This window comes from Pseudophryne corroboree, chromosome 1 (genome assembly GCF_028390025.1).
Source record: "Pseudophryne corroboree isolate aPseCor3 chromosome 1, aPseCor3.hap2, whole genome shotgun sequence".
Lineage (NCBI taxonomy): Eukaryota > Metazoa > Chordata > Amphibia > Anura > Myobatrachidae > Pseudophryne > Pseudophryne corroboree.
Genome location: NC_086444.1, coordinates 917824567 through 917843079, shown reverse-complemented (window position 1 = coordinate 917843079; position 18513 = coordinate 917824567). Strand labels below are relative to the sequence as shown.

Here is an 18513-nt window from a genome sequence, read left to right as displayed (position 1 = left end):
CAGCTCCACGGGAGGACCCTGGTCCGGAGCAACTGGGGACAGGTAAGGGGAACCGAGTCTTTGACACAGTCCTAACTCCAGTCTTAGGAGACAGACCGGAGGTGCAGATATGCGCCCCGGTTCCTCCGTGAACCCACTAGACCACCAGGGCTAATTATAGTGACGCAGGGTAATTTACTTGAGGCCAGGGAAACTGATGATTGATATCGGCATAGGGGAGGTCAGCCCTCTCCCTGCGGCCTCTCCCCCGGCTCAGTATTACATTGCAGCCTTCCGGCCTCTTAGCTGCTCCTCCATCCCGCTCCTTTCCCTCAGAGACCCACAGCAGCCATTATCTGCAAGCAGCTACAGGTCTCTGGGAATGCTGGGTCCAATCTCCCTGTATATCACTCCTAGGAGCCAGGTTATACAGCACTATATCCTACCAGCCACTGTGGTCTGTATTATTGATTTAGTGCCCATTGTAGATATATATTTATTATATACAGTCCATATGATCCGGCTCTCCATTGAAGGGTTTACTGCACCGGGTGCCTCCGTGGTGAATCACATACGTAGCCAAAGAGCGTGCCACTCCTGGTGACTTATATAGACAAAACTTGCAGGTAGGCAGTATATAAATAACGACGTTTCAATGCCGTGTTTATTTAGGCATTTATACCTGAGGAAAATGCCTAAATAAACACGGCATTGAAACATCGTTATTTATGTACTGCCTACCTGCAAGTTTTGTCTACATAAGTCACCAGGAGTGCCACGCTCTTTGGCTACGTATATATATATATATATATATATATATATATATATATATATATAAATATTCTGCATTGTCTGTGACTTGTGCTAGCGCTGCTGTCTGATTTTTCTACTCTCAGCTTATACTTTTCCCTTTTATTTCTTAAAACCCTAAGAACAGGTGTATAGGGGTTTAATATATTTCACAGCTACCAGTGTTTGTGAAGTTTGTCAAAGCACTATAATTGCTGCACAATGCCTAATGCCATATGGGGTGTTATACTGTTCTTGCAGCTATGTCTAGCGAAGGCAAGGGTCTCAGTGAGGCTGCTGCTCTCATGCAAATCCTGTTCAGCAGGTTTATCTCAGGACATTGTACAGGATGGCTTGTGTGCATCTTGCTATATTCCACTTAACCAGCCAGCTCCTCCAGCTCCTGTGCAAGAACCCCCCTGGACTTCTTTTTCACAGATACTGGCACAGATAGCCGACAGTCTAGCAACCCCCACAATGGTTCCTCCTATGGGATTTCCCCAGCAGGTGCACCCTGCTATACCAGTCACAGCTATGCCCTCTCCCTGGGTGGATGTGCTCTCTAGCTCAGTAGAGTCTTGCTACTACTTCTATTGCTTTTCATCAGATGTTACAGGGTGAAAGACCCTTGCCCACTAAAGCCACTAAGCGTGCTGTGCTACTCTCAGTCTACACAGCTTTCAGATTCTGAGACGTCATCTGGAGAAACAGAGGAGGCACGTTACTGTCGCTGAGGACACCTTCGGGGAGGAGGAGCGTCAATCCACCTTGGATGTATCTGCGTTAGTAAGGGTCGTCAAATCTATTCTTTAAATGCTCCTAAACCAAAAGCCCCACTTTTTAAGTGCCAGAAGTTAGTTAAGGCTGATTTCCAGAAGTCATGCAAGAAGCATGGAATACCCCCCGGTAAAAAGTTCCAGCTACCTAAGTGACTGGCTTCGTTTTACCCTATTCTATCATCTGATTGTGCTAAGTGGAAGGTTCCCCACGCTGTGTAATCTCATGTGGCTCGTCTGGTTAAATCCTCTACCTTACCTATCCCTACAACATCTTCATTATAGGAGACTACGGATAGGAGTCTTGAAGCCTGTCTCAAATCTGCTTATTCCGTTACAGGCGCTATTAATCGGCCAGTTATGGCCACTGCCTGGGTGGCTAAAGCAATTGAGAGTTGGGCAGAAGCTTTTGAGGAAGGCCTTTCCTCTGACATTTCCCAAAAACATATGTCCCACTTTATGCACATCAGATATGCAGCCTCCTGTCTAGGTGAAATGATTCTGGATGCTGGTCTCCTGGCTTCCAACTCATCTGCTACTTCGGTAGTAGCCCACCACATCCTCTGGATATGCTCATGAAAAGATGACACGGGCCCTAGAATTGATGCCTTACACTGGGGATATCCTGTTTGGCGCAGAATTGGACAAAATTGTGGCTACTCTGCAGCCGCCCAAAACTGATTTCCTGCCCTTAGCATCTACTCCAGGTCTTGAACATCTACCTTTCAGTCCTTTCATCCCCTAGGTAAAGCTAAAGGACAGTGCTTCCCTCGGCAGTCAGCTTCTACAAAGACCGGCAAGCCCATTGCCAGGCAGGCCTGGGCTACCAGATGTCCAACTACATATGGAGCCATGCTTATCTTGGCTTCTCTGCTGCACCTAGACACACCATGGTTTATTAGCATAAGCCCTTCATCTATTGTTCTCAGCTGCAATACAATACAGAAAGAACAATACATCAGGGGATTAAGTCATTACAGCAGGGGATTAAGTCTGACTGCCCTGGCTCAGTTAATCCTATTAAAGGCCAAGATAAAGATGGCTCCATTTATACCAATTCTGAAGACAAACCCTCAGCCTGCCGGGGTGGACCTCCTGGGGGGATTCCAGGATGAGAAGCCGACTTTTTCAGATCTCACAGTCTTGGTGTGAGACCACCACAGATGCCAGCAGCATCTGCGGACCCTTGTAGAGCCCTGTGGACCCTGAAGAAGAAATGGAAAATTATGGTTGACTTACCTTTGTTAACTCTATCTTGGCTCAATACGCTATGCAGTAGGAGATGCCTGGCGTGAGTCAGCCGGCAGCTCCCAGGCAGCCCTGCGAATGGGTCTAATTCAGTCATGATCGCAGCAGCAACATTTTTCTCTAATGAGCAAAACCATGTGGTGAGGCAGATATAACATGTGCAGAGAGAGTTAGATTTGGGTGGGGTGTTTTCAAACTGAAATCTAAATTGCAGTGTAAAAATAAAGCAGCCAGTATTTACCCTGCACAGAAACAAAATAACCCACCCAAATCTAACTCACTCTGCACCTGTTCTATTTGCACCACCTGCAGTGCACATGGTTTTGCCTATTAGAGAAAGATTTTGCTGATGCGATCAGGTCTGAATTAGGTCCAATGTCAGGCGTCTTTTTTTTTTTTTTGCCGAATATCACATTCGCTATGTGACTAGAATGCGCAGGCAGCTTATGCTGATTAAAATGATATGCGGCATGCTATATTCTGTGTGCGTCTGTGGCTGTTTCTGCATACAAAATGCTACGTTACAGTGATTTCCAGGAAAACACTCTAACTTACCATTTCATATGCAGATGCAGCCACAGTCACATACAGAATATAGGCATGCCGCATATCATTTTAATCAGCATAAGCTGCTTGTGCATCCTGTTCACATAGAAATGCGACTTTGACGCATTTAAAGAGAAACAGTTTCACATAAGACGCCCGTCCCTACCGAGCATGGTGTGACTTGAAGGGCTGTTTAAGGTGACGGTAGCAAGGATGTTGGAGGACACATCTGTACTACCCTTTAAGCTGGCCTACTTAGTAAATATGAATATGTAATTAAAACTAAAAGAATGTCATAGTTAGTGGCTTTTTTTATTATTATATTAAATTACCTATCCATTAAATGAGGGCTGACAACCAATCAATAAAAATAATAAAATTAGTCGACCATTACTGTTGTGCCTCACCCCTAAATCCGCACCTGCATGTGGTGCAAGGACCTCTAACTGTTCTACAGTATATTAACCTATACTATAATTTCTACTTTCCAGCTTATATTTTCTATACAAGCAGAGAGCTTAACTGCAGCGGCTGTAAATGGGAATTACATGGCTAGTGTCAACCCTGCAGACAACAGTTGCCTCTTGGAGAAATACAGCGATAAGTACCATGACCTTGACTTTGGACTTCTATCTAACCTGTATGCCAGTGAGGGGAATCCAGGAAAGGTAAATTTTACCATTACTATATACCAGCTGCTTTAGAAATATATATGTTAAAGCATTTTGTTAGCAACTACTTGAAGCTGCCTTTTGGTTAAGGTTACAAAATAGACAAGGAATAAGTGTATGTGTGAAGTTTATGCAATGGAAGTAGTGTTTTTTTTTTTTATCGAAATGCTGGCAGCAGTATGAAGACATGGTACATTTATTTAATTAAGTGTTTTTTATTGGTATTTTGCAATCCATTACAAAAAAAATAAAATAAACACTATTATACCAAAGTCATCGTATGAGTCCGATTATTATTGGCAAACTGGCATTAAACAAATACAAATAAGTGGGTTGTCAAACTAGACAGCAAACTGTACATGACATTTAGAGATTAATCAAAGTGATACACTCTCATAATTACATCTCGCGGATAGTTAATTGCATATATCTTACACGGGAAGAGAACAGAAAACAGCTGGGGGTGGGGAGCGCTGAATTCTGAAAGAACTACAGGTAGTCTAACAGTAAGAAAACAGATATGAACTCACTTCAGGCCCAAGGTCCTCTGCTGATATTGGAGGTACACAATCTATTTAATTTATTGTCGAGTTTGTTCATCGTGCCTCGACTTGTAAATAATTGTCTTTCTTGGTTGGCTACATCATTGACTAGGAACCGCCACTTGAAAGGGTCAGGTAAAGCAGATGCATACCAACTCCTAGCCACCACAACTTTTGCTAAAGTGGGCAGACATAAGTTATACTGTACTTATAAATAACTATAGAGCATGTATCCTCATATAGCTAAACCAAATTAACAAAGCTTATGGCAAAGTGGGGGAAGGGAGGGTTCTGTGTGTATAATATCCTCCCAGATAGCGGACCAAAAAGAAAAAAACTGCCACAGCAAGTGCCAGAAATCAGAATGTTCTGCTATACACTTGGGAAAGCAGGTATCAGGCCCACTTGGTGCAATGAGACCAGGGTATGGTAAGTTCTGTGTAGAACATAATAATAAACTTGTTGGTACCTTACACAATGAGTAGTGAATTTAATGGTGCCTAAAATTTGTATTCACTTCTCAGAGAGAGAGCACCTAAGTCTGCCTCCCATTTAATTTTAAGAGGGTCAAAAAGGCGTGGGTGAAGACGGGAATTAAAATTGGTATACACTGTGGAAATATAGCCTCTAGAAACTAAATTTTGAGGCAGAGTTTTAATTGGTGAGGCAGACATAGGAGTAGTGGATCTGCCAAATTGCATCTGTACTGTGTGCCATAACTGTAGATAACGTAAAAATGCAGAGTTAGGAACATTGTTGTCACTGCTCATTTGTTGGAATGACTTAAAGCAGCCTTCCTCAAATAGCTGACCTATGGAAGTGACCCCTTTCAACAGCTATATATTATCATGGGAAAGACCCACTAGCTCCGGGTATTATTCAATTATTGAACCATAAGGGTGAGTCTGCATACAAATCCTCACAGTTGTATAAGGAGTGGGAGAATCGACAAACTAATAGGGCTTGGCGTAGGAGAGTAATAGGGCTTGGCGTAGGAGAGGAGGAAGTAGAGATACAGAAAAGCCATATAAAAGAAGCTGTAACCGATAAAAGGAAGGACCCACCAGCTCGACTACAAATCCAGAGAGGCTAGGATGAACACCAAAAGAGCCCCAGCTGGAAAGATGCACCAATTGTGAGGTCTCATGATAAATACGGAGGTTAGGGAGGCTCAGACCTCCATCGGCTTTAGACTTGGCTAGAGGGGACTCCAAATAAATGAAGAAAGAACACTATCAACAGCAGAGAAAACTTTCTTAGGGATATAGACCGGCAAATGCTGTAACAAGTATAAGTATCTGGGCTGTACGGCCATTTAAAAAGGTTAATGTGACCGAGAACAGTAAGTGGAAGCTTTTTCCATGAATGCATTAGTCATTTAAAATCCAACGTCACAGGGTCAATATTTTGGGTAACATACTTTGTAGCTCGAGGCGTGATCCATACACCCAGATACTGAAATCGGAGAGTCCACTGCAATGGGCATAACAGGGAAGTGGCCAGAGATGGGTAAAATGCTAGACTTATCCCAGTTGATAAGCAGTCCAGAAAAGTTTCCAAACTGATTAACAATCCGTAACAGCGAGGTGAGAGCATCAGCATCATTCGAAAATATGTCATCCGTGTACAAAGCAATAACCTCTATGGGCTCTCCAACTCTAAGGCCAGAAACATTTGGAGCAGTGCGTAACAAATAAGCTTAAGACTCCACTGCAAGAGCAAATAAATTCGGGGAAAGAGGACACCCTTGTCGATTCTCCCGACCAAGAGGAAAAGAAGGTGTTACATACCCATTAACAGAGATACACCTAATGAACTTGGGACCAAAGATATATTTATCCAACACTTCCCATAAGAATGGCCTTTAGGCTAAACTGAAGGCCTTGGCAGCATCAAGTGATCCCACCACAACCTCCGAGCTAACACAATTCCCCCTTTGTAGGTGATAAAACAGCTTACGTAAATTGCACACCGTAAATTTCCTCTACATAATTCCCATCTGATTATCATGTACAATGGATATAATCACCTTATTTAGCCATGTAGCTAGAATTTGGTCAATACTTTGACATCAGTGGAGAGAAGGGAAATAGGTTGATATGAATCGGAAAGGGTGAGATCTTTACCAGGCTTAGCTAGGACTATAGTAATGGCCTCAAACACATAGGAGTGAAGTGAGCCACATTCAAACAGGGAACTAAACAGTCAACAGATACGGGATTGAAAAGTCTCTAAATTTTTTGTACACCTCTATCAGCAGAATCTCACAGCCAGGAATTTTAGTATTAGAAAAGGTGGAGAACGTAGCATCAATTAAATCTGAGGTAAAAGTAGCTCTAAGAGAGTAAATAGAGTCCTGTGACAGCTGTGGTAGGGTAACTTGAGATAGGTAGTCCTGAAGATGCTCTATCGAATATGTCGCCCTAGAGTTGTATAAAGTGGGATAATGTTGGAGAAAAACCTCTGCAATAGAGGACCCAGGGTAGCATAAGATGCCCTGTGCATTACGTATCTGTTGAACAGATTTATGACCCCTATCCTCTCTAGCCAAAAAAGACAATTAACTAGCCCCCACCTCTGCCTGGGAATAAAAAGCATGCCTGGAAAAGAGAATTTTACGTTAAGATTGATCAAACAGGAAGTCTGACCATTCCTTTTGGGCTGCAGACGAAAGAATACCATCGGTAGGAGATTTAGTTAGACTATAAATTGGTCTTCAACTGTTGGCACAGCTGTCCATGTTGATTTTTCTTCCTTTTGCTAGTGGCCTTGATTTCATCAACCCGCTTAATAAAAGATCCTCGACTAGGGCTTTAAAAGCATAATGTCTTATAACAGGGTCATTATAGGAGGAGGGAGGACGCAGAGACGCATCTGAGTAGACTCTCTTGGGGTGGGGCACTCTAATATACCGACAATTAAGGTTCCGGATACTTGGGATTGAGATAGGTGATATCTAACTCTCTTGGGGTGGGGCACTCTAATATACCGACAATTAAGGTTCCGGATACTCGGGATTGAGATAGGTGATATCTAAAACTTAACTTTTAATAGTTTCCTACAAAATAAGACTAGAGTGACAATTTACTCCAAAACATGTTAAAAAGGCGAAATAAAAACAAATAACATATATAGACAAGACATGGTTAAAAATGTACATAGGTTCAAAGTGTCCTTGTTGGCCCCGGCCAGTAATCATGCACTCATGTTTTGTTGTCCATATGTAAGGAGAGAAAATAGTAAGGCCAGGCTGTTACGGTATTTTCTGGATTCTGCTGCCCCGCATTTGCCTCAGTGTTGAATACGGGGTGAGCGATCCCTACTCACACCAGCCTATGGAAAGGCAGAAGAATATCCGGGCTATGCAGGTGTGTAACTTTGTTTCTGCTTTGGGCTGATGGCGAAAAGCCAGCGCAACCGATGAGAGAACTACTAGCACCCTGGAACCCAGATATGGAGCTTAAGAAAATGATATGATAAAAGCAGTTTGTGCCTGGACTGGATGATATATCGGGTCAATTATTACAACCCAATTAACACAGGAGAAGTAATATGGCAATACAATTCTTCCTGTTAGACATATTGAGTCAGCTGTAAGAGATGGAAACACTGTTGCCTTTATAGTATTAAGAACATTTCCTTCTCATTGCAGCATGTATCATCCAGGCTATGTTCACCCAGCCAGTCTAGAAGATCGTATACAGATGAATAAACCACACATTCAGTTTGATATTCCAGCTTAATCTGCTATTAGTCTTAGTGGTTTTATAACATCTGTGCAGTATGACAACTTTATCTTCATCGCAATATGCCTTACATCCTAATCGTCATACACATAATGATATCCGTCACCAATAATGTCGATCAGGACCTCTACAACTTAATTCTAATTCTGCTGCTGTCTATAACATCCAAGAGTCAAAATCAATTGTGGACAATACATGCAAAGTATACTTTTTAAATAACGTAATCAGCCATTGAGAACCTGTGAAACGGACGTCCCGCTGTGCGCAGTCAGCGGGGCTGCCTGGAAGCTCCTTTGACGTACGTTTCGCCGTGTTCACAAAGAACAGCTCACACATGCCGTCAGCATGAAGCACTTCTCATATTATAGAAGAAGTAATCCGTCTGAAAATGCTTCCACTCCACAATGAGTTCAGAAACAGTTCCCATAAGGATGAGCCAAAAAGTGTTGAGTTTCCTGAAATGGACTCCCTGTACCAAAGAACTAGTTAGTTAGGGACAACAGCACAGGGGAATGGTCAGAAATTCCTCTAGACAAGTATTGAACCTCCTGTACGGTAGGAGCAGGACTTTTGAGAAATAAGCATCAAGTCAATATGGGAAAACATGAATTGTGGCTGCATTAACTTGAGTATTGAATATCCTGGGTGTGATGCTATCTCCAGATATCTACTAGGCCTATTGTAGAAATTAATTTAGTAAAGGGGTGGGGGAGGGAGAGGCAGGAACATGGGTTGAGGATTCTCTCCACCTATCCAAAACAGAGTCCATGACATTATTAAAATCACTTATGCAAACAATTGGAGTTGAGGGCGATAATGCTACAGTATAAAGCAGACAACCTGACTGATAATATAATTATTATGTGGTGGGGGAACATCAGCAAGTATGTGCAATACAGTGGTATTAACAAAAGCTGTAAGAAAAAATAAGATTTTACTTACCGATAAATCTATTTCTCGTAGTCGTAGTGGATGCTGGGGACTCCGTCAGGACCATGGGGAATAGCGGCTCCGCAGGAGACAGGGCACAAAAGTAAAAGCTTTAGGATCAGGTGGTGTGCACTGGCTCCTCCCCCTATGACCCTCCTCCAAGCCTCAGTTAGGATACTGTGCCCGGACGAGCGTACACAATAAGGAAGGATTTTGAATCCCGGGTAAGACTCATACCAGCCACACCAATCACACTGTACAACCTGTGATCTGAACCCAGTTAACAGCATGATAACAGCGGAGCCTCTGAAAAGATGGCTCACAACAATAATAACCCGATTTTTGTAACAATAACTATGTACAAGTATTGCAGACAATCCGCACTTGGGATGGGCGCCCAGCATCCACTACGGACTACGAGAAATAGATTTATCGGTAAGTAAAATCTTATTTTCTCTGATGTCCTAGTGGATGCTGGGGACTCCGTCAGGACCATGGGGATTATACCAAAGCTCCCAAACGGGCGGGAGAGTGCGGATGACTCTGCAGCACCGAATGAGAGAACTCCAGGTCCTCTTTAGCCAGGGTATCAAATTTGTAGAATTTTACAAACGTGTTCTCCCCCGACCACGTAGCTGCTCGGCAGAGTTGTAATGCCGAGACCCCTCGGGCAGCCGCCCAGGATGAGCCCACCTTCCTTGTGGAATGGGCCTTGACAGATTTAGGCTGTGGCAGGCCTGCCACAGAATGTGCAAGTTGAAATGTGCTACAAATCCAACGAGCAATCGTCTGCTTAGAAGCAAGAGCACCCAGTTTGTTGGGTGCATACAGGATAACAGCGAGTCAGTTTTCCTGACTCCAGCCGTCCTGGAAACCTATATTTTCAGGGCCCTGACAACATCTAGCAACTTGGAGTCCTCCAAGTCCCTAGTAGCCGCAGGTACCACAATAAGCTGGTTCAGGTGAAACGCTGACACCACCTTAGGAAGAAACTGGGGACGAGTCCGCAGCTCTGCCCTGTCCGAATGGACAATCAGATATGGCTTTTGTGGGACAAAGCCGCCAATTCTGACACTCGCCTGGCCGAGGCCAGGGCCAACAGCATGGTCACTTTTCATGTGAGATATTTCAAATCCACAGATTTGAGCGGTTTAAAATGTGATTTGAGGAATCCCAGAACTACGTTGAGATCCCACAGTGCCACTGGAGGCACAAAAAGTGGGTTGTATATGCAATACTCCCTTGACAAACTTCTGGACTTCAGGAACTGAAGCCAATTCTTTCTGGAAGAAAATTGACAGGGCCGAAATTTGAACCTTAATGGACCCCAATTTGAGGCCCATAGACACTCCTGTTTGCAGGAAATGCAGGAATCGACCGAGTTGAAATTTCTTCGTGGGGCCTTCCTGGCCTCACACCACGCAACATATTTTCGCCACATGTGGTGATAATGTTTTGCGGTCACCTCCTTCCTGGCTTTGACCAGGGTAGGAATGACCTCTTCTGGAATGCCTTTTTCCCTTAGGATCTGGCGTTCCACCGCCATGCCGTCAAACGCAGCCGCGGTAAGTCTTGGAACAGACCTGGTACTTGCTGAAGCAAGTCCATTCTTAGCGGCAGAGGCCATGAGTCCTCTGTGAGCATTTCTTGAAGTTCCGGGTGCCACGTCCTTCTTGGCCAATCCGGAGCCACGAGTATAGTTCTTACTCCTCTACGTCTTATAATTCTCAGTACCTTGGTTATGAGAAGCAGAGGAGGGAACACATACACCAACTGGTACACCCACGGTGTTACCAGAACGTCCACAGATATTGCTTGAGGGTCTCTTGACCTGGCGCAATACCTGTCCAGTTTTTTGTTCAGGCGGGACGCCATCATGTCCACCTTTGGTCTTTCCCAACGGTTCACAATCATGTGGAATACTTCCCGATGAAGTCCCCACTCTCCCGGGTGGAGGTCGTGCCTGCTGAGGAAGTCTGCTTCCCAGTTGTCCACTCCCGGAATGAACACTGCTGACAGTGTTATCACATGATTTTTCGCCCAGCGAAGAATCCTTGCAGTTTCTGCCATTGCCCTCCTGCTTCTTGTGCCGCCCTGTCTGTTTACGTGGGCGACTGCCGTGATGTTGTCCCACTGGATCAATACCGGCTGACCTTGAAGCAGAGGTCTTGCTAAGCTTAGAACATTGTAAATTGCCCTTAGCTCCAGTATATTTATGTGGAGAGAAGTCTCCAGACTTGATCACACTACCTGGAAATTTTTTCCCTGTGTGACTGCTCCCCAGCCTCTCAGGCTGGCATCCGTGGTCACCAGGACCCAGTCCTGAATGCCGAATCTGCGGCCCTTTAGTAGATGAGCACTCTGCAGCCACCGCAGAAGAAACACCCTTGTCCTTGGAGACAGGGTTATCCGCTGATGCATCTGAAGATGCGATCCGGACCATTTTTCCAGCAGATCCCACTGAAAAGTTCTTGCGTGAAATCTACCGAATGGAATCGCTTCGTAAGAAGCCACCATTTTTCCCAGGACCCTTGTGCAATGATGCACTGACACTTTTCCTGGTTTTAGGAGGTTCCTGACTAGCTCGGATAACTCCCTGGCTTTCTTCTCCGGGAGAAACACCTTTTTCTGGACTGTGTCCAGAATCATCCCTAGGAACAGCAGACGTGTCGTCGGAAACAGCTGCGGTTTTGGAATATTTAGAATCCACCCGTGCTGTCGTAGAACTACTTGAGATAGTGCTACTCCGACCTCCAACTGTTCTCTGGACCTTGCCCCTATCAGGAGATCGTCCATTTTCTTTGAAGAAGAATCATCATTTCGGCCATTACCTTGGTAAGGACCCGGGGTGCCGTGGACAATCCAACCGGCAGCGTCTGAAACTGATAGTGACAGTTCTGTACCACGAACCTGAGGTACCCTTGGTGAGAAGGGCAAATTGGGACATGGAGGTAAGCATCCCTGATGTCCCGGGACACCATATAGTCCCCTTCTTCCTGGTTCGCTATCACTGCTCTAAGTGACTCCATCTTGATTTGAACCTTTGTATGTAAGTGTTCAACTATTTCAGATTTAGAATAGGTCTCACCGAGCCGTCTGGCTTCAGTACCACAATATAGTGTGGAATAATACCCCTTTCCTTGTTGTAGGAGGGGTACTTTGATTATCACCTGCTGGGAATACAGCTTGTGAATTGTTTCCACTACTGCCTCCCTGTCGGAGGGAGACGTTGGTAAAGCAGACTTCAGGAACCTGCGAGGGGGAGACGTCTCGAATTTCCAATCTGTACCCCTGGGATACTACTTGTAGGATCCAGGGGTCCACTTGCGAGTGAGCCCACTGCGTGCTGAAACTCTTGAGACGACCCCCCCCACCGCACCGGAGTCCGCTTGTACGGCCCCAGCGTCATGCTGAGGACTTGGCAGAAGCGGTGGAGGGCTTCTGTTTCTGGGAATGGGCTGCCTGCTGCAGTCTTCTTCCCTTTCCTCTATCCCATGGCAGATATGACTGGCCTTTTGCCCGCTTGCCCTTATGGGGACGAAAGGACTGAGGCTGAAAAGACGTTGTCTTTTTCTCCTTTATACGGCAATACTTCCATGTGCCGTTTGGAATCTGCATCACCTGACCACTGTCGTGTCCATAAACAACTTCTGGCAGATATGGACATCGCACTTACTCTTGATGCCAGAGTGCAAATATCCCTCTGTGCATCTCGCATATATAGAAATGCATCCTTTAAATGCTCTATAGTCCATAAAATACTGTCCCTGTCAAGGGTATCAATATTTTCAGTCAGGGAATCCGACCAAGCCACCCCAGCGCTGCACATCCAGGCTGAGGCGATCGCTGGTCGCTGTATAACACCAGTATGTGTGTATATACTTTTTAGGATATTTTCCAGCCTCCTATCAGCTGGCTCCTTGAGGGCGGCCCTATCTGGAGACGGTATACAGAAATGGGTTCTCTGCGCACTGAGGTGTTAATCTGAGGCGGGGTGTGCTGCTGGTAATGAGGGGTGTCCCACCCCCCCTTAAATGGTAAGTATACAGATGTGGATAAATCCACAGGGAACCAGCGCTCAAACCCTATTTGTAGTGGTGAATGTACGGTTATAAAGTGAAACTAAAATCAATAATGAAAAAGCAGGTAATATACTTAAGGTTGTTTATTCTAAGATGCTGAGATACTTTCTTTCCCAACAGGTATAAATTCGGTTTAAAAGTCAATCAGTGATTGGGGCACGCTCCTGGTTTGAGCTTAAATTCTGAAGTGCAAGGTTCAATTGAAAGAACAAATGCTGTAATCTTTGTAAAGTCGAAAAAAAAAAAAAAAAAAAATGCCACAAAAAAATATTAATGATAATATGTACTAAAGTCCAAACGGTTTACAAGTCTATACAGACAGCGGCGTCCCGCTAATCTGTGCTCTGAAGTGAAGGATTCTCTTGTGAAGTGATGAACAGTTGACAGCGGTAGTGTATGCTTTGGTTAGAGTGGAGAATAAGGACCCTGGACTGGCGCTATTCCTCCTGCAGCACGTCCCACAGTAGAGCGCCCGAATCAGGCCCGCTCTGTGGGGCCGCTGACCTGGGGTGTGCGCCTGTCACAGAGGCGAAGTGGACCCGGCCGGAGCTCTCCGAGCAGCTGGCTGCGCCTCTCCTCCTCCTACAGGGACTTACCTTCTCCCTTCCCCTCCGCCTTCCACTCTCCGCTGTCTCGGGCTTCTTCCGTCGCCTGGCAACCGGTTGCTTCCGGAACTCAGGATCACGTGACCGGATGGTTTGCGGAAAGGATAAGCAGTACTGTCCTTCTTTGTAGTGAATATTCGTCCTCAGTCCAATGTAGTATAGATGGGTAGCTCCAACGCGTTTCGACCTGTTAGGGTCTTCCTCTGGGAGGAAGACCCTAACAGGTCGAAACGCGTTGGAGCTACCCATCTATACTACATTGGACTGAGGACGAATATTCACTACAAAGAAGGACAGTACTGCTTATCCTTTCCGCAAACCATCCGGTCACGTGATCCTGAGTTCCGGAAGCAACCGGTTGCCAGGCGACGGAAGAAGCCCGAGACAGCGGAGAGTGGAAGGCGGAGGGGAAGGGAGAAGGTAAGTCCCTGTAGGAGGAGGAGAGGCGCAGCCAGCCGCTCGGAGAGCTCCGGCCGGGTCCACTTCGCCTCTGTGACAGGCGCACACCCCAGGTCAGCGGCCCCACAGAGCGGGCCTGATTCGGGCGCTCTACTGTGGGACGTGCTGCAGGAGGAATAGCGCCAGTCCAGGGTCCTTATTCTCCACTCTAACCAAAGCATACACTACCGCTGTCAACTGTTCATCACTTCACAAGAGAATCCTTCACTTCAGAGCACAGATTAGCGGGACGCCGCTGTCTGTATAGACTTGTAAACCGTTTGGACTTTAGTACATATTATCATTAATATTTTTTTGTGGCATTTTTTTTTTTTTTTTTTTTCGACTTTACAAAGATTACAGCATTTGTTCTTTCAATTGAACCTTGCACTTCAGAATTTAAGCTCAAACCAGGAGCGTGCCCCAATCACTGATTGACTTTTAAACCGAATTTATACCTGTTGGGAAAGAAAGTATCTCAGCATCTTAGAATAAACAACCTTAAGTATATTACCTGCTTTTTCATTATTGATTTTAGTTTCACTTTATAACCGTACATTCACCACTACAAATAGGGTTTGAGCGCTGGTTCCCTGTGGATTTATCCACATCTGTATACCTATCTGGAGACGGTACCGCCACTTGTTTTGATAAGCGTGTGAGCGCCTTATCCACCCTAAGGGGTGTTTCCCAACGCGCCCTAACTTCTGGCGGGAAAGGGTATACCGCCAATAATTTTCTATCGGGGGAAACCCACGCATCATCACACACTTCATTTAATTTATCTGATTCAGGAAAAACTACAGGTAGTTTTTTCACACTCCACATAATACCCTTTTTTGTGGTACTTGTAGTATCAGAAATATGTAACACCTCCTTCATTGCCCTTAACAAGTAACGTGTGGCCCTAAAGGAAAATATGTTTGTTTCTTCACCGTCGACACTGGAGTCAGTGTCCGTGTCTGTGTCGACCGACTGAGGTAAAAGGACGTTTTAACGCCCCTGACGGTGTTTGAGACGCCTGGACAGGTACTAATTGGTTTGCCGGCCGTCTCATGTCGTCAACCGACCTTGCAGCGTGTTGACATTATCACGTAATTCCTTAAATAAGCCATCCATTCCGGTGTCGACTCCCTAGAGAGTGACATCACCATTACAGGCAATTGCTCCGCCTCCTCACCAACATCGTCCTCATACATGTCGACACACACGTACCGACACACAGCACACACACAGGGAATGCTCTGATAGAGGACAGGACCCCACTAGCCCTTTGGGGAGACAGAGGGAGAGTTTGCCAGCACACAGCAAAAACGCTATAATTATACAGGGACAACCTTTATATAAGTGTTTTTCCCTTATAGCATTTTAATATATATAGTCATATCGCCAAATAAGTGCCCCCCCTCTCTGTTTTAACCCTGTTTCTGTAGTGCAGTGCAGGGGAGAGCCTGGGAGCCTTCCCACCAGCATTTCTGTGAGGGAAAATGGCGCTGTGTGCTGAGGAGAATAGGCCCCGCCCCCTTTTCGGCGGGCTTCTTCTCCCGTTTTTCTGAGACCTGGCAGGGGTTAAATACATCCATATAGCCCCCAGGGGCTATATGTGATGTATTTTTAGCCAGAATAAGGTACTATCATTGCTGCCCAGGGCGCCCCCCCCAGCGCCCTGCACCCTCAGTGACCGTTGCTATGAAGTGTGCTGACAACAATGGCGCACAGCTGCAGTGCTGTGCGTTACCTTATGAAGACTGAAAAGTCTTCTGCCGCCGGTTTCTGGACCTCTTCACTTTTCGGCATCTGCAAGGGGGTCGGCGGCGCGGCTCCGGGACGAACCCCAGGGTGAGACCTGTGTTCCGACTCCCTCTGGAGCTAATGGTGTCCAGTAGCCTAAGAAGCCAATCCATCCTGCACGCAGGTGAGTTCACTTCTCTCCCCTAAGTCCCTCGATGCAGTGAGCCTGTTGCCAGCAGGACTCACTGAAAATAAAAAACCTAACAAAACTTTTACTCTAAGCAGCTCTTTAGGAGAGCCACCTAGATTGCACCCTTCTCGGCCGGGCACAAAAATCTAACTGAGGCTTGGAGGAGGGTCATAGGGGGAGGAGCCAGTGCACACCACCTGATCCTAAAGCTTTTACTTTTGTGCCCTGTCTCCTGCGGAGCCGCTATTCCCCATGGTCCTGACGGAGTCCCCAGCATCCACTAGGACGTCAGAGAAACATACTGCCCACCCGGATCAACCTGGCTATGTTCCAAATGGAAATTGATAGACTTCTTAATTAAAATGGAAACACTTCTAGAAACCAGCCACAGTCTTATCAGTACAGGTCTGTGGCAGTATGTAATGGCGTCTAGGATCGCCAGAGGTGCGGAATGTCAGTCAATCACAAACGTTTTTTAAAGGGGCAGTTACAAGGAATGGTTCTGCCTTTTAAGTGATTGCCACTTTAAAAAAAAGTCAGATCTTCTGGCATTTAGCACCTCCGCTGGTGCCATTACATCCCACTGCTGGTGTCTACATTGGGCCTGATTCAGATGTGGTTGGAGTTGCTATCACTGCTGCTTTATTGGTAGAAGCAGTGATAGCATTGTATGGTAATGCAGCAGGAGGTGCCTATTACAAGCAGACGCCTCCTGATGCAGCAGTGATCCGACCTGTGTCCTAGGATGCAGACACTGGATCACTCGCACACAAACGAGTGGCTTGTGGCATCCATGGTGCCACTCAGCTGCCCATCGCAGAGGTCAGGAAATCTCTGTGCAGTGACAGAGATCCATGGCCTCTTCCCTCCCCCTAAATGATGGTGACACGCCTCTGTTTTGGTGTTTCCCCAAAATGGCTGCAGACTGTCAAATCGCTGACATTCTACTGCTGTGCTGCTTCCTACATCTGAACGACCCTCATTGTGCCCACCTCAATCCCAGGTACGAATAACCCGGTGCTAAAGAGTGCTGCCCTCTTCCTGGCCTCTAGAGGCTGGACTCGTAGGGGAGGCATTTTTGCAATGTGTTGTCAAAATAGTGTGGGGATGCTTGTAATTGGTGGTAGAGGTGGGAGATTGTCCTAACTTTTGTATAGTTAAGCTCCTAAAGATTGTTCTGCATTTTGCCACATCACGGCTCAATTATAGTCTGTTCTTAAGAGCTTAGAATAGTTGTGTCCATGCTGTGCATAGGGTGGTCCATCAAGGCATCCAATATACAGCCAAGGCGTTTTATGGTGTATATCCATTTCACAAAGTAAATGAGGTTTTACAGCTTTCATTATTCCATGCTTAATGAAAAGCATCAGTGCACTAAGGGTAGAATTCAATTAGACTTGTTAATTTAATGGGTGTGAAAAAGGGTGGTAGTTTTGGTCTTGAGTGCTACTCAATTTCAGTTGGGGCCCCTTGTTCTCACCCAGTAAATAAACTTTTTTTGAGCGTTAACACATAGAATATGGGATACGTTCCTGGACCTATGTGTCAACGTGGTTCGGGCACCCAATAACAGGCAATTTATCTGGGACTTCTTTTTGGGTCGCTCAGACCTGAAACAAAAATTCCCCTTTTAACTGCAGCCTGCGAGCTGCATTCAGGGCTAATTAAATAGTCCCGGGTATCAATTAGTCTGCGGTAAATTACCATGGTGATGGTGAGTTTTCAAATATGATATGTTCCATTTTTTATTGGATTTGATGCCTTTTTTTAAATATATTTTTCAGGTCATAGAGGTGAATGTAAAGCAAAGGACAGGTAAAGATAACTTTGTAAGCTGTATGAGAAAGTCTTTAAAAGAACATTATGAAGACAAACCTGTGGGAATGGGAGGAACATTTATTATACAAAATGGAAAAGCAAAACTCCATATAATGGTAAGTAATGCTCTGAAGGCCCTAATAAAAACACAGAAACATAGAATGTGACTGCAGATAAGAACCACTTGGCCCATCTAATCTGCCCCTTTTTTTTAACCATAATTTTGCCTCAAACCTTATTGATCCTTATTTCTTTGTAATAATATCCTTATGTCTATTCCATCCATATTTTAATTGCTCTACTGTCTTAGCCTCTACCACCTCTGATGGGAGACAATTCCACTACTCTTTCTGTGAAGTAATTTTTCCTCAAATTTCCCCTGGACCATGCCTCCCTCCAGTTTTAGTGCATGTCCTCGTTTT

The 18513-nt window shown here is 45.3% G+C and overlaps 1 protein-coding gene across 4 annotated transcripts in view; it reads left to right on the top strand.

The window, feature by feature from the left end:
- The window catches only part of C1H11orf54 (chromosome 1 C11orf54 homolog), a 188176-nt gene that overhangs the window by 92921 nt on the left and 76742 nt on the right, over positions 1-18513 (top strand). For all 4 annotated transcript variants that reach the window (XM_063920330.1, XM_063920332.1, XM_063920329.1 and 1 more), the window contains 2 exons: positions 3830-4006; positions 18058-18207. In XM_063920330.1, the coding sequence (XP_063776400.1) occupies positions 3830-4006; positions 18058-18207 (327 nt within the window). The remainder of the gene's footprint in view (positions 1-3829; positions 4007-18057; positions 18208-18513) is intronic.